General features: G+C 44.6%; 6 protein-coding genes and 1 long non-coding RNA gene across 12 annotated transcripts; 4 read left to right on the top strand and 3 right to left on the bottom strand.

Moving 5' to 3' along the window:
• The first annotated feature begins 95 nt into the window (after positions 1-95).
• Positions 96-1088, top strand: LOC120455303 (NADH-cytochrome b5 reductase-like). The gene has a single exon (XM_039641343.2). The coding sequence runs from the start codon at positions 96-98 to the stop codon at positions 1044-1046; it is 951 nt and encodes a 316-aa protein (XP_039497277.1). The 3' UTR covers positions 1047-1088.
• LOC120455300 (band 7 protein AGAP004871) lies at positions 1077-3273 on the bottom strand. The gene is made up of 4 exons (XM_039641340.1): positions 3002-3273; positions 1678-2191; positions 1439-1604; positions 1077-1368 (listed from the first exon to the last, which is right to left on the bottom strand). The coding sequence occupies exons 1-4, from the start codon at positions 3168-3170 to the stop codon at positions 1165-1167; spliced, it is 1053 nt and encodes a 350-aa protein (XP_039497274.1). The 5' UTR covers positions 3171-3273; the 3' UTR covers positions 1077-1164.
• A 765-nt stretch (positions 3274-4038) lies between these two features.
• On the bottom strand, positions 4039-15450 carry LOC120455415 (band 7 protein AGAP004871). 4 transcript variants are annotated; one of them, XM_039641561.2, is made up of 4 exons: positions 15323-15450; positions 5099-5615; positions 4874-5039; positions 4039-4801 (listed from the first exon to the last, which is right to left on the bottom strand). In XM_039641561.2, the coding sequence occupies exons 2-4, from the start codon at positions 5599-5601 to the stop codon at positions 4547-4549; spliced, it is 924 nt and encodes a 307-aa protein (XP_039497495.1). In that variant the 5' UTR covers positions 5602-5615; positions 15323-15450; the 3' UTR covers positions 4039-4546. The 4 variants fall into 4 exon arrangements, with proteins under 4 accessions (XP_039497495.1, XP_039497494.1, XP_039497496.1 ...); XM_039641560.1 differs by lacking the exon at positions 15323-15450 and adding an exon at positions 7663-7995; XM_039641562.1 differs by lacking the exon at positions 15323-15450 and adding an exon at positions 6217-6394.
• Positions 9393-11228, bottom strand: LOC120455416 (flocculation protein FLO11). Its single transcript, XM_039641564.2, has one exon. It carries the CDS (start codon positions 11122-11124, stop codon positions 10234-10236), a length of 891 nt encoding a protein of 296 aa, XP_039497498.1. The 5' UTR covers positions 11125-11228; the 3' UTR covers positions 9393-10233.
• On the top strand, positions 11645-14247 carry LOC120455414 (uncharacterized protein F54F2.9). Its single transcript, XM_039641559.2, has 3 exons — positions 11645-12440; positions 12999-13206; positions 13276-14247. Exons 1-3 carry the CDS (start codon positions 11764-11766, stop codon positions 13954-13956), a joined length of 1566 nt encoding a protein of 521 aa, XP_039497493.1. The 5' UTR covers positions 11645-11763; the 3' UTR covers positions 13957-14247.
• A 698-nt stretch (positions 15451-16148) lies between the features above and the next one.
• On the top strand, positions 16149-20148 carry LOC120455417. The gene is made up of 2 exons (XR_005616745.2): positions 16149-16458; positions 19958-20148. It is a non-coding gene; the product is annotated as an uncharacterized LOC120455417 (long non-coding RNA).
• Positions 20149-20256: 108 nt separating this feature from the next.
• LOC120457039 (innexin inx5) lies at positions 20257-22358 on the top strand. Of its 3 annotated transcripts, XM_039644206.1 has the most exons (3): positions 20257-20333; positions 20410-21406; positions 21620-22358. In XM_039644206.1, the coding sequence occupies exons 2-3, from the start codon at positions 20663-20665 to the stop codon at positions 22142-22144; spliced, it is 1269 nt and encodes a 422-aa protein (XP_039500140.1). In that variant the 5' UTR covers positions 20257-20333; positions 20410-20662; the 3' UTR covers positions 22145-22358. The 3 variants fall into 3 exon arrangements, with proteins under 3 accessions (XP_039500140.1, XP_039500141.1, XP_043862518.1); XM_039644207.2 differs by having other exon boundaries at positions 20297-21369; positions 21620-21748; XM_044006583.1 differs by having other exon boundaries at positions 20298-21406.
• The last annotated feature ends 2690 nt before the right edge of the window (positions 22359-25048 follow it).

Below are 25048 nucleotides of genomic sequence, written 5' to 3'. Positions count from 1 at the left end.
CTGCCTTCACTACGACTAGCCAGATCTCTGGCTACAAATCGCCAGATTTTCGGATACGATAGCCTGCTATCGATTGCTGCGATAGGCCCAGACAAATGTTATCTTATTTTGAGGATTTGCCGGAGAAAGAGGATCTGCTGCAGGATTCGGACTGCTGCGGCAATGGCTGCACCAACTGCATCCTTGACAACAAGCCGCGGCCGAGCGAACGCGTCCTGCTGGCGGGCAAACGCAACGTGATCCTGAGCTACACGAAGTTTCGTCTGTTGCGACGGCAAACTCTGGAATCTGGATCCGATGGACAGGTGCTGCTCCTGCACTTTGCCCACGCGGCGGAGGAGGATGGCGAGGGAGCGGAGGACACGGTGCTTGACATTCCACCGGGTCACCATGTGATGATGCGCGTCGGCTCCCTGCTGCGACCATATTCGCCCTATTGGAGCGACTTTGTGGCCAAAGAGTTTCGCATTCTGGTGAAGCTACAACCGGAGGGACCAATGTCACGGCACCTGCAAGCTGTGCAGCCCAACGATCTGCTCGAATTCCGTGGTCCCATCGGGCAATACGTACACGAACCACAGCCGGCCAAGTGCATCTATATTATCGCCCAGGGAGTTGCTATTGCACCCACTCTGCCGCTGGTGCGGCAGGTGCTGGACAACGAGGACGATATGAGTCGCCTGTGGCATTTGGTGTGCGCTCGCGACCTACAGCATGTATACTTTCGCGAGGAGATGCTTGAGTTCGCTCAGTTCTGGAACTACAGGAGCTGCCTCTACCTGCCGCATCAGCAGTGCGACTCGCCCGCTTGCCAGGAGGCGGGACACTGCGCCCAGGAGTGCCCTCAGCTGCGGAACACTCTTCGCTACAAGGAGACGGCAAAGGTGTCCCGATTAGATGCCTCTGAACTGGGCAACCACCTCAATTCCGCGATTCCCGGACAGCGCGTTCTCATCGTGGCTGGCGATTCCAGGTTTCAAAAGATCATGGCCCAGTTGGCAACGCAATCATTGGACGTAGATCCGGCTAACATATATATGTTGTAAATGCGAGGAAAAATTTAAGGTGCTATTAAATATTTTAATAATGATAATAGAATTACTTTTATTAAAAAAAAAGACATTATTAATATTTTTAAACTGTTCTTAGCGTCCTTAATTGAAATCATAGGTTGGTCTTCGGCCAAGCGGCCTGTGCGTCTAAAATTAAGTTGTCGGACTTCTCCGGGGATTGCTTGAGTTCCGGTGGCGGGCCCATCAAGTGGGCGTATTTGGCCAGATACGGAGTCAGCAGCTCCATGGGCAGGGGGAAGATGATGGTGGAGTTCTTCTCGGCGGAGATGCTGCTCAGCGTTTGCAGGTAGCGCAGCTGTGGCAAGAGATTGAAATGGTAATCAGTGCTCAGCAGTTCATTTCGAATTCACTAGGACAACACCCACCTGCAGGGCCGATGGACTGGAGGAGATGACATCGGAGGCCTCCTTGAGCGCTGTGGCGGACTTCTTCTCACCCTCGGCGGCGATCACCTTGGCACGAGCATCACGAGCAGCCTCCGCCTCGGCGGCCATCGCACGCTGCATGGAAACGGGCAGGGAGACGTCCTTGCTGCCGGCGAATGGAGGGCATGCGTGCAAGTGAGGAATTGCGGTTGTGGGATTACAAATGCCAGGCTACTTACATCTCAACGCGCTCCACCATGACGCCCCAGGGCTCGGTGGCCTCGTCCAAGGTGTGCTGCATGTTGTGGGCCAGGGTTTCGCGCTCGGTGAGCAACTCGGACAGGTTGCGAGTGCCGACGATGTTTCGCAGCGTGGTGGCCGCCAGGAGGCGGGTGGACATGCTGTAGTCCTCGACCTGGATGACCGCGTAAAGGGGATCACTAATTCGATAGTAGACCACCGCGTCCACGGTGACCGTCACCGAATCCTTCGTCAGCATCTCCTGCTGCGGCACATTGAAGGTGACCGTGCGCAGGTCCACCTTGCGGTACTCATCGATGCACGGCAGGATGAAGAACATGCCGGGACCACGCGCTCCGCCGCTCAGTCTGCCCAGCCGGAAGATGATCGCACGCTCGTACTCCGCCACCACCTTGAAGCATATGAAGATGGCGATGGGCGAGGTGATGATGAAGATCAGCACGGAGAACAGGGTGACTACCCACTCCATGCAGCCCCTCGGCTCGTTCTCCGCTGCAAATAGATGTTGGGGAAAACTTGAAATGCTTAAAGCCATATAATTGTGACGGAAGAAATGCCACTTCATTTCGAGAGCCAAGAGGAAGTCCGGGTATCTCTAAGTACCGCCTTTGTCCGAATTCCAGTAAGACCACCTTATCATTGAATTCTTGATTATGATTTCACCGCACCACTCTTAAAACACTAATTAAAAGGAGTAAATAACTTTGAGGAGAGAAATACATTATGGGGCAATCGAACCCAAATAAACCGGATTAACAACAAGCAGCCGTAATAAGTTTCTTATCTTGAAAATTGGCCAATAGAAATTCCAACGACTGAAACATCAATGCAATGGCCAATTGCGAATAGCTAGGATTAGCTGGGATTGCTACTCCGGTAAGTGAAAAACTTGGAACAACAATCTACTCTGATAACGCGACAGATAGTCCATTATGTTTGTATTTTTAGAACTCCTATCTAATATACGACGAATTGCATATGTGAGTCCTTTTTTTTTAGTGAATACTATTAACAGAATCCAGTATTGATGATTGAATATTTTCAAGCTGAAACCAAACTTCTCAAGCGATCAAAATGCTATTGCAATCTTATCTGAACCGGCGATTCCAAGAAATGGTATCACAATCGATCTCAAGTGATTAGCGCTTGGCAGTAAATAAACTTTAAATCGGTGGGAGTTCATTGTTCAACATGGCCAACAACTACAACGATCTATTAGAACTGGATGGCTATCATTCTGCTGTACATATGCAGATACATATGTATCTATGGCTATTGTATCTATCGATGTTGCCCGCTTACATGTTTTGAATCCACGGTACTGCTGCGTGGTGCCCGGAACTCGAAGTGCCGGCTCAGGCGCCATGCCGGCGGAGCCCATGTTGACCATGTAGGCGGTGGAGCTGGCCGGACCGGAGTTGCGCATGTCCTCGTAGTTGGCGTACACGGGCGAGTCCTGGTGCGGCTCCATTGCTGCGTCTGTGCTGGTGCTCTGGTGCTCTGGTGCTGGGTTTGGTGCTGGGCCTGGTGCTCTGGTCGTCGGCCTCTCCGGTCAGCTATGGACTCGAAACTGTCGCAGCCAGCGGCGCAAAAGCCAAACCGAATTGAGTGCCCAAAAGCGAACGCTTCTCACGTGATAAGAGCGCACTGCGCTCCCAGATACGAAGTATCGCCAATGCGAGGCATTATCGTTCCGCTGCGCTGCCGAGCGGCTCAAATGCGAGGGCACATTGAAAGAAATGTAGCACTGCAAATCACTTCTGCTGCCTAAAAAATAGATCCTTTATTGATCCTGCATATCTAGAGTATAGCATATACCATATAACTTAAGCAGTATATAACGATCTTTCACTATAGCTCTCGAATGTATCTGTAATTGTATCTATCTCTTTTCAGTTATTCATGCAGTGTAACTGCGCGCGGGGAATCACCAAGAGCGGCTCTGTAAGCCGAGAGCCATGGGTCACCCAATGATGACTCACTGCCCTGCTCCGAAAGAATTGCCAACTGGAGGCGTACGTCTAGATTATTCCGCCCAGCGATCAATGAAAGCTGAGAAAGCTCTATCGTTTCGTGTTTAATCAATTTCTTATCTCGACTGTTGTGATTGGGGGTCACGGGGTTAGGCTCCTCCAGCCATGGGAGCCATTGAAGCCATGGGAGGCATTGGTGGTGACTCAACTCTGGTTTTGGTCACATTAGCGCTGAAGAGCTTATCTGCCACACTCTTTGAAGTGGCATGCCAATCGCAGTTTGCGTCATTTAGATAAGCAAAGAGCAAATATATAAATGCAAATTTAGGTGTTTCGAGAACGGGGAAGAACTGAAAATACTGTGTGCTTAAATCGGTATTTGTTTTATTTAAGTGGTTAGCCTTTTCCTTTTATTATTAATTCTTAAGATACAACAACTAATATTGGTTATTTTAAAGATAACGTCTCTGCTTAAAACGACTATGAATGAAGTAAGGACGACAAAAAAACAAGAAATGTTATACTATTTCGAGGCATGAGCTAATATTGCATACTAATAGGAAACTTATTAGGATAAATTCTAACAAAAAAAATATTAATTTCAAACCGAAATATGTCAGCATCTCTTCAGAATCTAGAGAATTTCAGCCCAATGTAATTCGAGTTCTTTGGTGACTCGTTTTCCGGGATTTTCCGGCCAGTTCCGCTTTCTGTCGCTGCTGCCGCCGTTCCACTAGAGCAAGAAACCCACGATGTCGTCATCGTCATCGGCTGCTCCCGCTGCAGCCGCTCCGGTCCGCCGTTGCTTCTGCTGCCGCTGCAGCTCGCAGCGATGCAGTGCCTCCAGATATGGCTGCAGCACCGACATCGAGCGTCACTGGTGGTGCTGGTGCTGGTGCCGATGGAGGGGCGTCCCCGGCGCTGCAGGATGTTGCTGGTGTTGCTGATGCTGCTGCTGTTGCTGTTGCTGTTGCTGCTGCTGTTGCAGCTGCTGCTGGTGTTGCAGTTGCAGCTGCTGCGAGTGGGCGTGGGTGTTCAGGAAGGGCGTGAGCAGCTCCATGGGCAGCGGGAAGATGATGGTCGAGTTCTTCTCGGTTGAAATGCTGCTCAGGGTTTGCAGGTATCGCAACTAAGTGGGATGACAAGTGAATGAAACCAATTGTGTCAGCTCCAAATGTGCCTTCTTCATTTGGAGACTCACCTGCAGGGCGGAGGGACTGGCCGAGATGATCTCGGAGGCCTCGCGCAGTGCCCTCGACGACTTCATCTCGCCCTCGGCGGCAATGACCTTGGCTCGCGCCTCCCTCGCCGCCTCCGCCTCGGCGGCCATCGCCCGCTGGAGGGCAGTTGGCAATGAGACGTCCTTGCTGCAAGCGGATCATGGATCATGGATCATGTATCATTGATAGAGATGCTGGCTACTTACATCTCCACGCGCTCCACCTTAACGCCCCAGGGATCGGTGGCCTCGTCCAGGGACATCTGCATGGTGTGCGAGATGGTCTCGCGTTCGGTCAGCAGCTCGGAGAGATTCCTGGTGCCGAGCACATTGCGCAGCGTGGTGGCCGCCAGGAGACTGGTCGAATGGCTGTAGTTGTACACCTGGATGACCGCCTTCAGAGGATCGCTGATGCGATAGTAGACCACCGCGTCCACGGTCACTGTAACCGAATCCTTGGAGAGCACCTCCTGCGGCGGCACGTCGAAGGAAACGGTGCGCAGATCCACCGGATAGTAGTCATCCACGCAGGGCAGCACAAAGAAGACACCAGGACCACGGGCTCCGCCGCTGCGCAGGCGACCCATCCGGAAGATCACCGCTCGCTCGTACTCGGAGACCACCTTGAAGCAGATGAACACCGAGATGGGGAAGGTCAGCACCATGATCAGCACGGACACCACCGTGGCCAGGATCTCCACGCAGCCCATGTCATCGTTTTCAGCTGCAAGATTTGGAAAAAGATTTCGATTTAGAAACAACATGTAAACAACAGCCATTTGGCTGAAGATTTCGCGGAAACGTAGTCTATTTGTTTATAAGCTGGTATATTGGTTTTAAATCGTTTGCTTAGGCTTATAAACTTTTTCATCATTTTGTTAGAGTTTCTCATATTGAAACCTAAACTCCGTTAACTGTAGATATGCAATTAGTATCGGCGCCACTTGTTTGTTATGAAAATGGGTACCAGTTCGAATTTAACTTTAACTAAACAACTTTTTCATAACTATTGCTTAGCTATTTGATACTAAAGTCTTCAGTTTTTAGAAGCAACTCACCATACTCATCATATTTACACCCATCATATTTACACCCATCATATGTACACCCATCATATTTACACTCATATTTACACCCATAGTTACACTCATCAAATTCAGCGTGTGCTGAAGAATTCGCGGAAAGTGTTGTGTATTTCTGGAGTGTTTGTGAGCTCCGTAAAATGAAAACTGATCCCAATACTACTCGTATGCATTAGATAAACACTTGATGATTACAAGATATACATAAGTACATAGGATTGGAAAAGCGAGCAAGTGACTGACCCAACAGTTTGTTTTCCAATCGCTTCTTTTATGATCCTTTCGAAATGTTTGCTGCTTGTTTGTTTGTTTACAATGGAAAGTGGCTTCGGTTATTCGAATCAGGGCGATTGTTTCAATTGCGCCAGCATATTCCACGGTTCTGTTTTGGGGCAATTAACTTGTACAAATTGCTTTTGATCTAGTACAAATGCCACGAGTTCCATAAATATCCAACAAAACAGGCTGCCTTGGCTTTTTATGCTTGACTAACTATGTATGTATGTATGTATGTACATGGCTGGGCATTTTTGTTTATGGCTATGGACCAGACATTGAATATGATCTCTGATTTCGAATTTCTGTGTTTGCCTTTACCCAACGGCCAACGGAGGTACCACAAGTATATGGACTTATTTCCAGATCTCCACAACTGGCCATGTTTACGTCCGTGCCCGGGGTGTTGAGTATTCCGTCGCTCTGTTTATCTTTCGAGTTTCGACCATACGATCCGTACGATCCGTACGATCCGTACTGCTTATCCGTACCGGTCCACACCGATAGCCTCTATTTATTTTCATATGTCGGCGCACAGTTTATATTGCATACTTCATAGGTGGTCGACACGATCGATCGATCGATTCAATGAGTCGATTCAGATCCATTTCTCCGATCCACGAGTGATTCGATTCACTACTGACTCACCTCGCGCGCCTTGCCTTGATTATGATTTCATATCGCATTAATCGCACATTTGCCCGATTTATGAATTATGAATTATGAATTATTCAGATACACTAGACTTCGTTGTGAGGTCATGTGTGCGTGCGGTGGTTTTTATAGGGGGGAAAACTATTTGTATCTGGCAGTCAATGTGCGTGTATTTTTATGAGCTAAACAAATCGCCGAGCGAATAATTTGGTTATATGCATCTGGAAATCCGGTCCAGATATCAGCGAAGTCTTGCCACACACGCGATAATTTCATTCACTTATTAATCAGACTGCAAATATTTCATTGATTCGCTTACCAAATGGCTATAATTAATTAAAAGTAAATGTAATTAAAGTTATCAATACTCATGATCGTTTCTTTAGGCCTTTCAAAAGTTATTAACTTATAGGGTTATAATACATGTAATATCATTCAAACTTGATTAAGGATTGATATTTAATATTGATATGTGATATAGTTATAATACATGTAATATCATTCATACTTGATTAAGGATTGATATTTAATATTGATATGTGATATAGTTATAATACATGTAATATCATTCATACTTGTTTAAGGATTGATATTTAATATGGAACTAGTTTCCCTAAGGATATATCACTTTAAGTTCGCTTTTAATAAGACGCAACACAAATTCAACAAAAACCGATCATACTTTTGATTTAAATACTTATGATGTGAATGATTTTTAAAAACTTAGTTAAGGTTATTAACCCTTTACTCCGTGCTTACAGGTCTTGAGCCCCTGATAGGGCAGCGAGGGGGGCGGCGGGATGTGGACCGCATGCTGCGAGGACTGGTGCTGCGGGGTCAACGGGAAGGTCTCCGTGGAGGAGGAGGCCTGTATGCCACCCGATCCTGGCGAGCCGACGTGCAGGCGGGCGCGGTGCTGATGCGGCGAGGCAGGATGCATTGCGGCAGGACACGTTCCAGACTTGGATCAAATCGAATAGGATCGGATCGGATTAGATCGGATTGGATTAGATTGGATTGGATTGGAGGGAATCGATGGCCAGTTCACGGGGTTTTCGAAACGGAAACGGGTCGAACTGGAGAACTGCACGCGTCCAGCGCACGTTTTAAAATGAGCATGCCAAGAATGAACAAAGCCAAACGCAGAGGCAAAGACAGGAAATATCAAACTATTCTACATATAACAGCCGATGTCTCGACTAGGAAATACCTTATACTTTTAGGATTTTAATACGAGTGCAAGTCCGAGCTAGTGAATAATCACCCAAGCTTCGTAAAGAAATAGGTCGTCTTTTAATTTCCCTTCATATACTCCGGAGATAAACATCTCTATTATATTTAAAAATGATACTTTATCATAAAAAAGTACTTTTTTATTTAAAGGAAGATTTCATTTACAATTAAAGTTAATTTTGTAGCCATTTATAATGTTGTTTTCATATTAATAATTCCCTAATGTATATACCTTTTGAAATAATTTTAGCTACAGCTTCTCACATCTTTAATATTTTACAAACGAATATTTGAGGAATACATCATACCCTGGGTCCTATATTTTATTGGGTATTATAAAATGTATCCTAGACAGAGGTGAAAACGGTGGCAGCGGCAATAGTTCGGCACATTTCACACATTCTCGTGGCCGAACGATTTTCCCGCTTTTCCGAATTTCCCAGCACACCCGCAATGGATCGTGTTGTTGGTAGTTTGTTTCTTTTTGTTTAAATTATGGCAACAACGTACGATCAACTTCGCAGATGGAGATCATTTATAAAGCACTTCATTGAGAGCATTCGGCAGTTTCTCGCGCATCTTACACTATTTTGTAGCTTGGGTGGATGGCCCATTGGATGGCTGGAGGTGGATGGCTGCATGCATGGAGTCTCCTCCCGTTCCCCATTTGTCTAAATCAAGACGCGAGGAGCAGGCGCTGGTGATCTATTATCACCAAAGGTCAGAGTTTCGGACGCACAACAATTGGGGCTCCCGAATCTCCCAGGGAATATGGCCAGCGGAGGTGTTTGGAATGGCGTGGATTGTGTGTTCCCGACCATAAAGCATAAATGAAGACATTAATGGGTTAACCAGAAGATTTAGTGCAAGAAAATTGAATACACAAGGCTGGTGTGCATAAATCATTATTTACACTACCGAAAAAAGTTTGAACAATAAGTATGACTAAAAAGAAATGAAATGCCATTTAAAACAAAGCTCTTTCTAGTCTCTTAACTACTAAAACGTTTAAATATTTATAAAACTCACATTATTATCTCTTTCATTTCCGCGAGAAGTATAATTTTCTTGTAATTAATTTCTATCATTTCAACGAAGTATTAAAAGCAAAATAATGATCGTGTCTTTCTAGATTGCGAGTGTTTGCATTTTGCTGAATAAGCAATCAATTTTGTTTAAAGAAGGGAAAATTTATGTCGTATTCTTAATTATGTAATGTGTAATCCCCAGGGCTCTTCAAAATAAACTACAATTCCTAGTATTTCATTTTTTGACGCCTTTTTGCTTTATTGTAGATGTTACATTGATAACAATAAGAAATATGTATGTATATATGTATATTCATGTATATACACATGGTAATGCAATAAATTTGCTTGTTTCAGGCCGATTGCTTGTGATTTTTGGTTTCTGCTGCTTTCTTTTTTTTTTTTTAAGTGAGTGTTGCTTGGTTGCGTAAAGTAAATGCGAAGAAATCAGCTCAAAGCATCGTCGATGGAGAATATCATGTGTAGAGGTGTATATGTATATAGAGCTGATTCGTAAGGCACATTACGGCTAGATTGTGGAGTAAATGTGTGATTGCTAATTGCGCTGATGCTGATGGTTGCTGATGGTTGAGAGTTCGATGCGATTGGTCGCAGCCTTCGATATACAGCAGCCTAAGTAGATATATAAATATATATATATATGTATATATGTGTCGGTATCAATTTGATTGGTAACAAATGCTTGACAAAAATCCAAATGCCTAAACTTAAGAGTCCACTCGAATTTAGTGTAGAAAATCAGTTGGTTTAAATTCAATTTGGCCGCTCGGAAGGGTATTCTAGCCACGCTACCAGGCGAATCCCTTTCTCCTTCTCCTTCTCCTCTAATTGACTGAGCAATATCATAGTTTTGTGTCGTCGTCCTAACGCCTTCTCTGCTCTCCGCTTCTCTCACTCTGCTTTCGATCTGGAGACCTTGCATTGAATGCAAGCACATCCAGTCGTGTATAACTTAAACAACTAATAATCATCCGAGGGCACCGGAGGAGGTGGAGGAGCACCCCGAGAAGTGGCCGCCCTTGCCGCCTGGCTGTCGTCCGCGTCTTCGTCAGTCGTTGTACATGCCGTCCACCAGAAAGTCCATGCGGCGGTAGTGTCTGGTGCTCCACATGTCGCGGAAGCGGCGATACATGATGGTCACTACACCGATGGCCAGTGGAACGGTCAGCAGCACGGTAACAATAGGCACCACATACCCGTTGTCCCCGTGATCGGCCAGATTACTTCCAGTGAGCCCCTGCACCATGGGCTCCGGAGGCGTGGCCAGTAGCTGGGTGGGACCGCCCTTTGTAGCAAGCTTGTCCTGACCCTTCTCCAGCTCGGCCATATCCTCCCCCTCCTGGTGTATGTCGGTGCTCCAGACCACCGGTGGCTTCTTTGGCTTTTGCGTGGTTGCGATGTTGGTTGCATTGACATTTTTGGTGGTGGCGGTGTTGGTGCTGTTGCTCGAGGATGTGGCCGTGCCATTGGTGGACGAGTTGCCCGGCTTTGTGACGTCCTTCATCGACTGGCCCTCGGTGACTATAGCTGATCCTGTAGCTGGCTTGGCCGTGGTGGTGGTCGTAGTTGAAGTCGATGTGGTGGAGGTCGTAGTGGTTGCCTCCTTGGCCACCTTTTGCACCACAGCCGGCTTGGAAGTGGCCGAAGGAACGGGAGGCAAGCCTGTGTCAGTGCTCTTGCCTGCATTTTCTGCCGCGGCCGTCTTGTTGGAGTCCTTATCCAGCTGCAACACAGCTGCATCCTTACCCGGCACCAACTGGCTGGCAGCTCCCGGAGATCCAGTTTCCGATTTCGATCCTGCAATCACTTTGGCCTGGGTCACGTTCGTCGCATTGGCCACCACAGGGGCGTCCTTGGTGGCGGAGTTAGCTGTCTGATTCTGCTGGCTCGAAACCAGGAGCAGGCTGCTCAGCAGCCACAGCGCATGGAGCAGCTTCATTGTCGCTTGATTCCCTATTCTTATAAGATTGAAACGTCGCGTCGCCTCTATTCATTTAGTTGCACAAGTGCAGCACCATCGATACTTTATCGATAAATGTCGTCAGTGGTGGGCGTTTTGGTTAGAAACAGGTGAAAAGAATGTATCTAGCTAAAAAAAATCGGTACAAAAAGGAATTTGTTTTATAGTTTCAGGAAGAACTTGTCAAATGTAATGATCGCCCTACTCTTATTAATAATATAGTCCAGTTAATAAGAAAATACGAAATGTTGTCTCACAAATTCGCTGTTATCAAATAATTCGAGTTACCAAAACTAATATTGTAAGACAAATAATTATTAATAAGCATTGCCAGGGCCAAACAATAGTTACAAAATTAATTAAGTAAATTATATTAGCAATATAACGGAAAATCGTAAATATTTTTGAAATCTCGCTAAATAGCTAGCTGATACATAACCCTTTCCGAGTGGTGGCAACGCCGGTCTGACGGCTGCTGACGTTGCCACTTTCCAGCTGAGCACGTCCGTGTTTGCTTACGTGTGTGTGTATGTGTGGTGCGTGCGTGGGTCTGCCGTATTAAATTTGGATTTTACTCCGATTTGGACCTGACCTGGATTTGGAACTCGGACAACGACGATGATGCGTATGGAGCTGATGCTGGCCGGCCTCCTGCTGCTCTGCGCCACTGGCGCCAGCGCCTGGCACTCGGAGGAACTGGAAATCTTTGACTTGGTTGAGGAGGTAAACCGCAACTTCTACGAGTTCATGGGCATCAACCAAACGGCAACGGGCGCCGAGGTGAAGCGCGCCTTCCGTACCCTGTCCATTGTCCTGCATCCGGACAAGAATCCGGCTGAGGATGCCAACATCCAGTTCCGCAATCTCGTTTCCATCTACGAGGTCCTCAAGGATCCCTCGCGCCGTGAGAAGTACGACCGGGTGCTGAAGGAGGGCATGCCCAACTGGAAGTCTGCCCTCTACTATTACCGACGGATGCGCAAGATCGGCCTCTACGAGGGCGCCTTCATCTTATTCTTGATTACCACCGTGGGCCAGTATCTATTCGCCTGGGCGGCCTATCTCGAAAAGAAATACACCGCCGAACAGGTCTTTGGCACCAAGCTGAAAAAGTTGCAGAAGAAGAACAAGAACATCGACATGGACGTGATCCTCAGCGAGATACCGATGCCCTCGCTCCTGAACACCCTGCCCATCCAGATCCCCTTGGCGCTGTGGAACCTGCCACGCACCATCAAGAACGGATTCAGCAAGGCCAACGAGCTCAAGGAACTGGCCCTGGAGAAGCGCAGGCAGTAAGTTCAGTATCGTAGGTTCTTAGTTTATTAGGCGAAAACGGAACCAAGTTCTAGTTTTGTATTGCATGAGGTTTTGATAACTTACATAGCCACTCTTATCGTTCTTTGTGGTTTTCTTAAGTTCATTGTATGCAGAGTGATATTTAGTATTACAAGTTAGGTAGTTTCTCATTTAAGTTCAAATTTTGTGTGGTCATAGTGTTTTTTGGAATGCTAGCATTCTTTTCATTTCAGCCACGCAGTTAGAACAATTCGCCAAATTATAGACATTTATATTGAGAAACAAAAGAGGAAAACGATATGTCACCATGCAAACACTTTAAAAAAATGTTACTCATAAATGCACCTTAGGATGACTTGCATCATTTGATAGATTCCGAAGAAAGAATACTGTGAGTCTTTGTGTCGCGAGATAATCAAATGAAACACCTAGCATTCTGTATTTTGATATGACCACAGATAAGGTACTCAAATTCGATTAGCGTAGAATAGTTAACACGTGAAACCGAGTGAAAATGGAATTAACTAATTGATTTATCCTTTTTGCCATCACAGGGAGCTGGAGGCCGCCCGTCGTCAGGAGGAACTAGAGCGGGAGGCCGAGGAGCAGGCGCGTCTGCGCAAGGAGCACAAGGAGAATTTGCGCAAGCGTAAGCAGAACACCAAGGCGCCAGAGAAGACCGAGGAGGAATTGCGCGGCTATTCGCAGATCCAGGCGCGTGAAATGACCGATGACGATGCAGTTCGTCCTGCTTCCCAGAAGGTATAATGCCATGTTTCCATGTTTTCCAGTAAATTTGAAACCTTACTAATAGCATGCTGTTACTTTTAGAGCACGGTGAGCGGTGGCTTCTGGACTGACGAGGATCTTACAGAGCTGATACGCTTGGTAAAGAAGTATCCAGGCGGAGCGGGCAGCCGCTGGAACACCATCGCCGAATCGATGAACCGCAGCGTTCAGGAGGTGACCTTCATGGCGGCCAAGATGAAGGAGAACGGCTACCGCATTCCCGGCCAAACGGACAGCGTGGCCGAGGCTTTGGTCCAGGAGTCCCAGCAGGCGCAGCGTAAGGAGAAAGTCAAGAAGGCAGCTGCAAATGCTGGTGCTTCGGCTGAGAAGAGCATGCTCATTCCGGAGACCAACTGGACGCAAGAGCAGCAGCGCGCCCTGGAGGCAGCGATAGTTAAGTACCGAAAGACGGCCGGCGGTGACCGTTGGCAGAAGATAGCCAACAGTGTGCCGGAGAAGACCAAGGAGGAGTGCCTGGTGCGCTACAAGTATCTCTGCGAGCTGGTCAAGACGCAGAAGCGGGCCGAGGAGGAGGCCAACGAGCCGGACGATGATGCGGCTGCCATCGAGGAAGAGCTCCCCGAGGAGGAGCCTCTGGCGCCGCCAGAACCGGAAGTGGCGCCAGCCGCCAAGAAGCTCAGCAAGCGGGAGCAGCGCCGTCGTAAGCGGGACCTATCCAGTGGCGAGGACTCTGACGATGCATATCAGTACGAGATTAGTTAGTCGGAAACGCGGCTACCGTTCTGTCCTCCTGCTGCGGCAGCTCCTCGCGTGGCTCAAACCTAGATGTAATTGAATTTTTTTATACTTTGCATTAAAGACTCTCTGGCATTGCATTTTGGACCTTGCCGATCCTAATCCGCGTCCCCGATCCTCTGTCCCTTTCCTTTCCTTCCGTTTCCACCACCGTGTGTAGCGCTTTATTTTATGTTTTGTACATAATTCTATATTGTAAACATCTAAATGTCGATTAATTCCTTTTTGCTAAGTAAACGAAATGTGGAAGGAAGTGAACAGGGACCGAGTTTATGATGGGTTCTTGCAGGGATAAAGCCATCGATGCTAGATAGGGGGAACTTTAAGGTTAGTAACTAATAAAATAAATATCAAACTATCAGATATAAATCATAAGAGCATTAAAGACATACAATATTAAATGAAATTATTATGTACACAAAGGCGAATAAGCAAACTTATCTCTCATGCCAATTGCAGCTTTAGAGTCATCAAAGTCAAGCGCTAACCAATTATAATTCCCAACTGGCTTGAACCTGTCAGGCATCAAAGAGGAGTTTCCCTTTCAGATTTATTATTTATCAATTTTAAGTTGAGCACTTTCAGCGGTTCTTGACGAGTCCGCGCCTAATCAAAGATACCAATTCATTATTAATGTGCCTGGCAGGCGGATTATTATTGGGCTGTGTGTGCGTGCGGATAACCTTGGAACGATTGGCTTTTAATTACGCTCGGCTTACATTTGATGATTATTGGACTATGACTGTGACTCTGAACACAAACCACCCGGCAACTCGCCTTTCGTTGGCCGGTCCGGTTGGGTTGCCTCCTCCCAATTTGGTCACCATTCGAGTTTGCATTGAACTTAAAGCGCTTGTGCAGTAGAAACACCGGACTGCGTCAAGACCCACTACCCAAGATCCAAGAATCCAAGCTCTAGACTCCGCACTCAAGTGTAGGCGCAGCACAACTCGTCAAAATGTCCACCAAACCTGGTGGACGACAGCTTGAAAATCATTGCGAATCGAACTTAATGCTCTTTGCTTTGGAAGAACTCTTAAGGGGTTCTCAAAATTTAAATAAAATCTTGGAATATAGCAAATAGCATTCAAACAATGTTTTGTTGAAAATGTTTTTAAAAAATTCTTAATTATATTGTAAATTTTATTAAAAAGAACTACTTTAATGTAGTTACAATTTTGGATAAACCACGCAAAATTCTTTAGTCAAAGTAATCAAACATCATTTTTAACAAGTGGTAAGTGTATAATAATGTTGTATTTATTTATATATAACGTTGTATTATATGTATATCTATAAATAAGGTCAGTTGATAAAAATTTAACTTACTTACTTACTAATTTAATTTACAATTTTCCACTGATTATTTCGACCACTTCTTATTAAGGTTTACCTAAAGTTAGTCATTAATTAACCCTTTGAACTGATGCTAATGGAAATTCGTTGGCATCCACTTTTTTATTGGCTCTTTATTGCGATTACTTTGATAGGCTGTATAAAAAATTAGTTTTTATGGCATAACCAGACCGACTGGTCCCCCGTTGCAATTCAAACTAACTAATACGCTCGCCAAAGTGCAGCGAGAAAAAACAATAAAAGTGAAAAACCATTTCGAGCGGTTTGTCAGCGTTTCAAGGGCGATTTTAGTCGCAGCTCAGCTCGGTTGCATGTGCGTACGTTCGTATCTACGTATGTATCTCTACCTATTATGGCCAATGCCAATGGCTGATTGCAGCTGCCACTTGAGCACTTAATATCCATTGAATTTCCATTTTACATTTTGCATTTTGCATTTTGCATTTTCCACTTGGCGGCGGCAATCGCCATTTCCCAGCTGACTCAGCGTGGCCTTCAACTTTAAGTTCAAGCGGCAAGTTCACCTGACGTCACGTCCCCCACAGGTGGGTCCAATTCTGATCATGACTCGGACACGAATTCAGATTCTTCTGCGAGCGAGGGAAAACCCGAAGACAAGACCGCCGATGAGAATAGAGACTGAGGACCAGCGATGAGAACACAGAACCCAGAACCCAGAACGATAATAACCAGTTTTTTGGCCATAAGCCATATGCCGCGCGTTTTGCTCGCGTTTCTCGGTTTGCCGACTTTAAAAACCTGGCGACTATATCGATATGGTGAGTCGAACTCACTCAGTCGAAAACGGAGTGTCAGACGAGGCGGTTCACTGCATGCCACTTAGCATTCAACTTACTTGTTAGATCAAGCGCAAACCTAGAAACAACATCACTTTTTTTTTATTTTTTTTTTTTGTAATCCCCATATTAAGCACATATATTTTGTTGTTGTTGTTTGAGTTCGCGAGTTTATCAGCCAGAAGAAATGACAATCTATGGACTGTTGGTGCAGATCATAATCGTTTGTAACTAGCCTTCCGAAGAGTCCGACATCCGAGGAGCAGCAGCCATGGCACCGCCCCAGGAGCAGCCGGAGGATGATATTATCACCAAGGTGAGCACTCGACTCGATTGCGAATCAAGAGTAGCAATTAGTAAGTAAAGCAATTGATTCTAGGAATATTCACCTGGGTTCTAGAGTAAAGACTGTAGAGAGTGTAAACAATACATTTATATGGGGCTCTTTACATTCGCACTGCAGGGGGAAAATTCGATGGAGCTTAGAATTCAAGTTATAAATGCGTCTGTTTACAAAACTATTTCTCCTTTTAATGCTATGTAAACCAAACTATCTAGGGTATATGACACCAATAGTAATAAGTGGAGTGAATATGCTGTAAATATATAACACTTCTGTTATTAAAGCCTTATCATAAACAATTTACTTAACACAGCTGCATTTTAGCTACTAATTTATGAATATGTATTATAAAATACGTATTTATTTATTTTTGTAAATTATGAATATGGTATGGATAGTAGGTATACACATAAGGAGTTTTATATATTTTAAAATTCTTCAATTAGAGATACAAAACATCTAAGAAGGGTTCTCCTTCGTGTATTCAATCCCCACGCATCTGGTGTTTATTTATTTATTTAACTTAGCGGAAATTTGCTAATCACCGCATGCAGAGCATCCGAATAGAAGAAGTTAGCATTGATCTGTGGGATCGCTAATTCGCCGAGAGGTTATTTCCAATAAAAAACCAAGCTTGTGGGGCACGGTCAAGGTTTTTTGGAGCCAAAGACAATAAAATTCGTTTTGAATAGAGAATGAATGATAGAGAAATCCATGTTGGTGCTGCGGAAGTAGAATATGCTGCAAAACCAGTTGGCAAAGGGCTTTTATTTTATTGGGCCTCCCAGTAGGAGTGTTTTTTCCATTAATTTGTGTTTACAACATCGCCACTCGTTTGCTAATTGGTCAGATACATGTAATTATAAATCCAAATACAAGGGAATGTGTATCGTCTGGGGTGAGTGTGAGTAAACTGCGAATGCATTTCGTGAATAAAAGGTTATTCAAGGTGAGTTCAACACTCTATTCCCAAAAAACCAAACCTTGAGTGGAACTTTTGAACTTTGTTTTGGCTTTGAAAAGGTGGCCCAACTTTAAACAAACAAATGGTCCAAGTTAAAAAAAATCCTAATATAATGGTAGAGGTAGAAAAACACAGAACACAGAAATTGATTAATAAAAAGAAGTGTGCTGGCAATTAGCAGCATCTGTCATCTAAATTAGTTTTTTTTATGCACACACTTAGCTTTATTAGCGATCAGCAAATGAAGGTTAAAATCATAATAATAATAAACAACTCAAGAGCTGACAAATTGAAAGGGGCTCTATTTCTTGGGGTTAATAAGGCTACGCTGATCTCCGATTATGTCGGCGATCTAATAAAGTATACGGACTATCCAAGATCTTTCACTTTCCTTCCGCCAATTGTGGGCAAAAAACACCTGGTGAATGTTGCAATCCGCCAAGCACTGAGAAAAATAAGATGACTTGATACTGAGCTTAATAATTAAATGAGATAATCAAATGATAGTACTTAGATCGGGTTGGTTGCATTGTATAAAACTTTCGGCATTAATTTACTATACTTTTGGTTTCATATGATGTGCACTTCTTTAGTCGCAGTGCAGCTACCTAAACGACTTGACCAGGCCCACGAAATTAATGCTGGCCATATGCAGAAGGGGACATTGAGATATGGGCCTGCGGGGAACGCCTCCTTCCATGCTCGTAAATAATAAACAATTGTTTTTGCGACCAAGAGATACAGATACACATGCTGCTCTTGTGGCGACTGCTGCCCAGTTAAGTGTATCTACATATAGCCATAATGCTACCTAGCCAACTAACAACTGCTGGCTGGCTTAGGAATACTATGATGACAGTCGATTTTTCTAGCCAGCTCTTTCGGCACTCGAGTGCCAGCACGAGTATCTCGACGTAAGTATCTTTGCCTTTGCGCTCCACTATCTTAATTGTTACTGCGCTCAGCGTTGCGGAACGTCGATGTCCAAGGGAGTACTAGAGACTCGAAAACTACAAGTCAGAGCCTCAGAATTAGAAACAGAATCAGATTTAGAATCAAAAACAATAGTCAGAAGCGAACTTGATGAGGTGTTACCAATGCTTTTGGCCTCAGATTTCATCAAAGCTTTCATGTATCTAAAATTTGGGGATCAGGGCAGATAAAGATATACCTGTGATTTCATCACAACAGCATAAAGTAGAAGTATAAAGACACAACAAATTAATCGGTTATTTTTCAAGTATTAAGTTCTTTCTTTCTGTAAAGTTTATATCTAGTCAATAAGCCAAGTGGCGAGCAGAACAAAGAACCAAACACACATCCGCCAGAACTTCCGCATATTTCCCTTTGAGTTTCAAATTTGGACAACAAAAAACCTGCACCATCATCGTGCGCAAATAAATTAATAATAATAAAGTATTGAAGTAACAAATGGAAGCCGAACGAGAAGCTCTTAACGCTCAATTTGGCGCTTTGGAGCTTAGGAGCTCCATCAGTGGATCGTGACGAGTCTCCCCCCACCGCAAACAAGTGGTTTTTGTTGGTCTCGTCGGTGGTTTCGAATGGCACTGGAGGTCAAGTTCAGGGAACACCAGTCTATGGTTATTTACACCATCTTCTGCTGTGCCAGAGTTTCACGATTCGGATTGCAGGCGGAGGTGTCAAAGTATCTGATTGCTGAAGCATTTAGATACATTGACAATGGCGCTTGACGCGAGCTGTTTGAATGCGATTGGCGGCCAGGAAATGGTGATTTTCTGTACCAAATTCAATTTGGCATTTTCTAGTTTAAGATAATTGCGTTCTTGTTCGAACTTAAATTCAATAAAATCAATTAAATGCAATATTGTTTAGCCGCATTAAGTTGTAGCTCAAATGCTTTGAATGTTTACTGTTTCTTCTTGTTTAATATTGTTTCGTTCTAAGAAACTTTAACAATGGAATTGTTAACAGCACTGAACAGCAAGTTCAGTGACCTTTGTGGCTGTCCAGCTAAATATGTAAATTATATTTAAATATGACAATTAAGTTGGGGACGCAGCAATTGCTTCACTAGCTTTTTATCATCACTGTCTTGTGATTTTTATTTGCCGATTTCGGTTTGAGGTGAGCCAAATTCAACAAATTCAAATGTATATTAAAACATTAAAATAGAGGGTTGCTAAGTAGGTCTAAAATATACTGTCAAATTATTCTTTGTATCGACATAAACCATAACTTATATTTATCTATGTAATGAGCCCATTCCCATCATTTTTCTCTCTACATATAAGTGTAATATAAAATACAAATTATTATCACCCAGTACCATTTGGATTGTCTCTGCTTATTATTTCATGCACGATTTATATTAGATGGGTTCATTGTGTTTGCTCATTTTGTCGCTTGTGATTCCACAAAAAACAAAAGGTGATACCTATTTCTTGGACCTTGAAGGTCATCGTGAGCGTACTTTACAAGTTTATTTGATTTATGGTAATTAGCTGCCCGCACCTTGCCTAATTGCAGATACCCTCGATAATTGGATTCCTGAACTTGGACTGACTGGCGACAACTGGAGCTTTGGCCCCCCTTTTACCCCAAAATTCGATGAGCTGACCTAGAGAGCCAAGGCTGAAGTGCTGAATCATGAGAATTATCGCTACAAATCTGTCATAATCATACGGTTAACAAATAAACAAGCAAGCAATGTGAGCTAAGAGTTTGGGTTCTTGTTTCTAACTAAGAAATGCCTGAAAGTCGGCAATGGACTTTGCAGCTAATGGGCTTTAAAATAATGCTTTATAATAAGGGAGAAATCGACAACACTGGTCGATGGTGACATAGGGGAACCCAACTGACATAGTGAAAAATATTAGAGTGAAATGGGGAAAAAACCAAGTAGGTAATAATGACGGCACGGACAAAAAAATATGTAAAACCGAGCGACGATCTGATCTGTGAACTGGCTACCATCCTAGGTTGGCAATTCGATTGCATTCATAGTCATCCATCGAAGATCGAAGTGAGTACTCCGAGGGGCAGCATTTATAGGGCTAAGACCCGAACGAGAACCAGGACAAAGGAGGATCATAATCGGAATCGGAATCGAAATCGGGAACGGGAACGGGAACGGGAACAGAAACATCAAGAGATAGCGACGCGGGGCGAAGAGGAGCGGAGCGTTGAGAGTTGGAAGCTGTCCTCGAGGAACTCTTCCCGGAGGCAGAAGAAATGTATTCGGCGGTGAAGCCGCTCTCCAAGTATCTGCAGTTCAAGTCAATACGCATCTACGACGCCGTCTTTACCATCCACTCCAAGTGCACCGTGGTCATACTGCTCACCTGCTCGCTTCTCCTCTCCGCGCGCCAGTACTTTGGGGATCCGATTCAGTGCATCAGCGAGGAGAAGAACATCGAGTACATACAGTCCTACTGCTGGACCATGGGCACCTACATCCTCAAGCTGGACAACTTCGGCGAGCAGCCGCTGGCGCTGATTCATCCGCAGCACATCCACCAAGCAGCCACATCCTCCTCCTCCGACATTGCCACCAGCTCGTCCATCGCACCGCCGTCATCCTCGAGAGTTCGCACCAGAGCGCACTCCAGATCGAGTCTGCGCAGGATTGGGGAGTACAACGAGGCGTACGCGCGTGCCATGTCGATAGCCGAGGGCGTGGGCCCCGAGATTCGTGGCCAGACGGAGCGGGAGTACCTGCGCTACTACCAGTGGGTCATCATACTGCTGCTCTTCCAGTCGTTCATCTTCTACTTCCCCTCGTGCCTGTGGAAGGTGTGGGAGGGCCAGCGGCTGAAGCAACTCTGCTCGGAGGTCGGCGAGGCGCTCCTCTCGGAGGAGACGTACAACACCCGGCTGCGCCTGCTGGTCAAGTACTTCACCACCGACTACGAGGACATGCACTTCTGCTACATGGCCAAGTACGTCTTCTGCGAGGTCCTCAATTTCCTCATCAGTGTGAGTAGGGTTCACGGTCGAGTTATGGGTGAAATACACCCATTGAGTTCAGCCAAAACTAAGCTGGAACTTCAACTTTGATATTTTTAATTAGGGAACATTAGTTTTGTTTGTTTGTTTTCAATTTGAATAACTAATATGTTACAAGATGCAGTTTCATGAACCAATTTAATTACCATAATTTGTATAAAGCTGATGGCAACTAATCCACAGGTGGTGAATATAATGGTGCTGGAGGTGTTCCTGAACGGCTTCTGGTCGAAGTACCTGCACGCACTGGCCACCATTCCGTTCTACGACTGGGATCGCTGGAATCGCGTGTCCTCGAGCGTCTTTCCCAAGATCGCCAAGTGCGAGGTGCTCAAGTTTGGGGCCAGCGGCACGGCGAACGTGATGGACAACCTCTGCATCCTGCCGCTGAACATACTGAACGAGAAGATCTTCGTCTTCCTATGGGCCTGGTTCCTACTGATGGCCCTGATGTCCGGCCTGAATCTCCTCTGCCGGCTGGCCATGATCTGCAGCGGGTATCTTCGGGAGCAGATGATACGCAGCCAGTTGCGGTTCATGACCAAGCGGCATGTGAAGCGCGCCCTGCGCGACCTCACCATCGGCGACTGGTTCCTGATGATGAAGGTCAGCGTCAACGTGAATCCCATGCTCTTCCGGGATCTAATGCAGGAACTTTGCGAGCTGCGCACCTCCTCATCGGGCAGCACCCTGGAGAGCCCCGTCTAGGCTCGATAATGATCCGAATCCGAATCCAAATCAGAAACAGGATCAGAGATAGGAGTAGGATACCCAGATCGCCTCGTCCTCCGGCTGCCCACTTTCAATTGACGTTGCCGTCGTTCGTTGATTCGCGCCCTTTTGCTTACCTAAATCTGTATATTACATATATTTCCTCTCAATTCCTTTAAAAATTCTGTACTTCCATGTTCTAAGACTATAAGCGAGGATAAATCCATTTTTAGTCACGTTATGGCGTACTGAACATTTGGGTAAAACTGCTAAATTCGTAATATATTCGTAATATTTATATAATTTCTTATAGGAAAATATGCTTGACAGAAAGAGATAAACTAAAACTAAATGTTCTTTTGTGAGCTTTAAATAGTTAAATTCATATTATTCAAAACATTTTATGAACTGGGCTTGTAAAGTCTGTTTATTTGAATCAATTTGTAGTTTATTTCACATTTTGAATATAATTCTAATAATATTTTATTTGCAAATTAGGCAATATTTTTGTCATTTTAGTCTGCTTCTATATGCGAATTAACTTTGTGATGAGCAGTCGCTTCTACTTTTGTTGTCTTTGCCGCTGCCATTTAATGTGCATTGTTTATAACTAGTTGCTGCCATAATTTCGTCATTTATATTTTGCTGGGACGATCCCCAAGCTCCAAGCCCCCAGTTTCCCCCGATCGTCGTGGTTTCAGCATTGTTTTGCGCACATTAACAACGCAACTCGCTCGCATTTGGCCGCCTTCGCCACGCCACGCAACTCACTCACTCACACTCACACTCGCATTCACACTCACACTCACACTGGCACTCGCACTCGTTCAGGTGAATGAATGTAAATATTATTCAAAAGCCATTCGTGTGGCGTTTAATATGCCCAGCACTCACGTGGGGCATATCAGCTGGATATCCCGCTTGCAGTGACTCACCAGCTGATAAGTGAATTCTGCAGAACCAACTCTTTAGCTGCATTAGTGAATATGAGTGAATAATATGACGATCCTAACTCAATTCGAATGAGGCACACTTCATTATCGCTAAGATCCTCTATCAATTTCCAGCACTCGAAATTGATAAAGATGGGGATCGCGATTGTATGCTTTTGAATTTGAATTGGCTTTCATTGTCTAGAAAGACTAATAAATATTTAACTTAATTACCATTTCTATCGGCACTTTGGTTACTTTTGTAAATATGACATACTTTCGTAATAGTATTTTAAGGAAATTTAAAGAGGGGTTTTTAGGGAAGATGATAAGTAATAATAATTAATTTGAATAAAAGAATGCATTTTTAAATAAATAACAAAGGGTCGTATGGCCATTGTTCACACCCTAGTATGTTCCTACTATATTGAGGGGTATGAAGACGTCGGCTCTCTACACTTCCTAGCGCTCCCCCCGATTCTCCGCCTCTTTTTGGGGTCTCTCCCTTTCCGTTTGACGTTTGCGTGGGCTGTCGACGCCTCTGCCGCTGTCGCTGCTTCTGCCAACGCCGACGTCGACTGCGGCAGAGGTGCGGCCGGTGTTTCTTCAGCTTTTGGTTACATCCATGTACTATATGTATTTTATTTCCATATCTATAGCGCCCGTATTCCTATCCCTATTCACATTCGGTATTGTTTTGCGCCGCTGTTGTTTTGCTTTGGCTTTTCGGTTTTTGGTTTTTTCGGTTTTTGGTTTCTGATTTTTTTGTTGTTTTGTTGTTTTTTGTTTATTTGCAGTTGCCCCGTGTTTCTGGGCTTTGAGTGTGCCACTTGGCCAGTTAGTCGCCTCGTAGTTTGTGTTCGGTGTTTTGGCCTTTTAGTCGCCTGTCAACCGCCGTCCCTTTCGATTTGCCACTCGGTTTCGTTGATTTGCTGTTGATGATTTGCTGTTGAATCTGAATCTGAGCTGATTTCGCGTTGGTTTTTATTGTGATGCGATGCATTTAATTGAGGCGCGTACGTGACGATTGCAGCTGCGCTTTCTGTTGCATCTTCATCTGTTGCACTGCATCAATAGGCTGCTATCAGTGGCAATTGCAATTGCCAATGCACTTTCTGCTTGCCAGTGATATCTTGCACTCGTAATTGGCTCTGCAGAAATAGAGATACAAAATCAAGAGCAAACAGTGGCCACACTTGCGGGTAGAGTTTTAGGGTTTTTCAAAAAATATTAGAAAACATGTTATTCGCTAATAAAATACATTATTTCCTCTATTCAAGCTGTACAAATAATATTTATTTTTTGAATATTTCTCTGTCTAAATTGATTGCAAATAGTATTCAAAAGTAATGACAAAAATCTTGGTAAACAACAGAAAATTCATAAAAAAACCGTTCAAACTAATTACCTATTTCCTTGCACACTGCTGCGATTTTTAGAATAACTTATCGCGTACTTGTGAAATGCATGAACTATCTGATACCTAATTACTTGCGACTCAATGTTATTTGAAAATTACCAACCCTATCTTTATTTCCCTGCAATCAGAGCTTCGCAACTGTAGAAAACCAGAGCAGTTGCATTATCACTTTTCCAAATGCTCGCCACTATTATTTTGACTGCAGCTGTGCGTGTGTGTGTGTGCGTGTGTGTGGCACACACACCGCACATACAAATTTTAGCGCGTGATAAGCGAACAACGAAAACAACCAAGGCAATAAAAGCAACAACACAACGGTGGGCAGTGATAAACACTCCGCGACAAGTGTGTAAAACGTTTAAGCGCACAGTGGAATTGCATCATCTCTCCGCGGATTATTGCCTTATTCGTTTTTCGAATGGCTATTTTCGGTGAAAGTTGTGATTGATAAGCCCAAGCCCCCTGACTATCCATTTTTTTTTTTTTTTTCATTTTTGTTGGCCAATTTGTGTCACTATTGTTCTCCAACTGGCAGCTGGCATTTGGGAT

The sequence above is a fragment of the Drosophila santomea genome, chromosome X (genome assembly GCF_016746245.2).
Source record: "Drosophila santomea strain STO CAGO 1482 chromosome X, Prin_Dsan_1.1, whole genome shotgun sequence".
In the NCBI taxonomy this organism is placed as follows: Eukaryota; Metazoa; Arthropoda; class Insecta; order Diptera; family Drosophilidae; genus Drosophila; species Drosophila santomea.
This window is presented reverse-complemented; position numbering and strand designations above follow the sequence as displayed.

What these genes read in the sequence shown, in the direction of transcription:
- LOC120455303 (XM_039641343.2), top strand. Translation starts at nt 96, where the DNA reads ATGTTATCTTATTTTGAGGATTTGCCGGAGAAAGAGGATCTGCTGCAG.
- LOC120455300 (XM_039641340.1), bottom strand. Translation starts at nt 3,170, where the DNA reads ATGGAGCCGCACCAGGACTCGCCCGTGTACGCCAACTACGAGGACATG. An exon ending in ATGGTGGAGCGCGTTGAGAT is followed by an intron (nt 1,605 to 1,677) that starts GTAAGTAGCCTG and finishes ATTCGCCGGCAG; the next exon opens with CAAGGACGTCTCCCTGCCCG. An exon ending in CCAGTCCATCGGCCCTGCAG is followed by an intron (nt 1,369 to 1,438) that starts GTGGGTGTTGTC and finishes CTCTTGCCACAG; the next exon opens with CTGCGCTACCTGCAAACGCT.
- LOC120455415 (XM_039641560.1), bottom strand. Translation starts at nt 7,843, where the DNA reads ATGCATCCTGCCTCGCCGCATCAGCACCGCGCCCGCCTGCACGTCGGC. An exon ending in AAGGTGGAGCGCGTGGAGAT is followed by an intron (nt 5,040 to 5,098) that starts GTAAGTAGCCAG and finishes ATCCGCTTGCAG; the next exon opens with CAAGGACGTCTCATTGCCAA. An exon ending in CCAGTCCCTCCGCCCTGCAG is followed by an intron (nt 4,802 to 4,873) that starts GTGAGTCTCCAA and finishes CATCCCACTTAG; the next exon opens with TTGCGATACCTGCAAACCCT.
- LOC120455416 (XM_039641564.2), bottom strand. Translation starts at nt 11,124, where the DNA reads ATGAAGCTGCTCCATGCGCTGTGGCTGCTGAGCAGCCTGCTCCTGGTT.
- LOC120455414 (XM_039641559.2), top strand. Translation starts at nt 11,764, where the DNA reads ATGATGCGTATGGAGCTGATGCTGGCCGGCCTCCTGCTGCTCTGCGCC. An exon ending in GCCCTGGAGAAGCGCAGGCA is followed by an intron (nt 12,441 to 12,998) that starts GTAAGTTCAGTA and finishes TTGCCATCACAG; the next exon opens with GGAGCTGGAGGCCGCCCGTC. An exon ending in TTCGTCCTGCTTCCCAGAAG is followed by an intron (nt 13,207 to 13,275) that starts GTATAATGCCAT and finishes TGTTACTTTTAG; the next exon opens with AGCACGGTGAGCGGTGGCTT.
- LOC120457039 (XM_039644206.1), top strand. Translation starts at nt 20,663, where the DNA reads ATGTATTCGGCGGTGAAGCCGCTCTCCAAGTATCTGCAGTTCAAGTCA. An exon ending in TCCTCAATTTCCTCATCAGT is followed by an intron (nt 21,407 to 21,619) that starts GTGAGTAGGGTT and finishes ACTAATCCACAG; the next exon opens with GTGGTGAATATAATGGTGCT.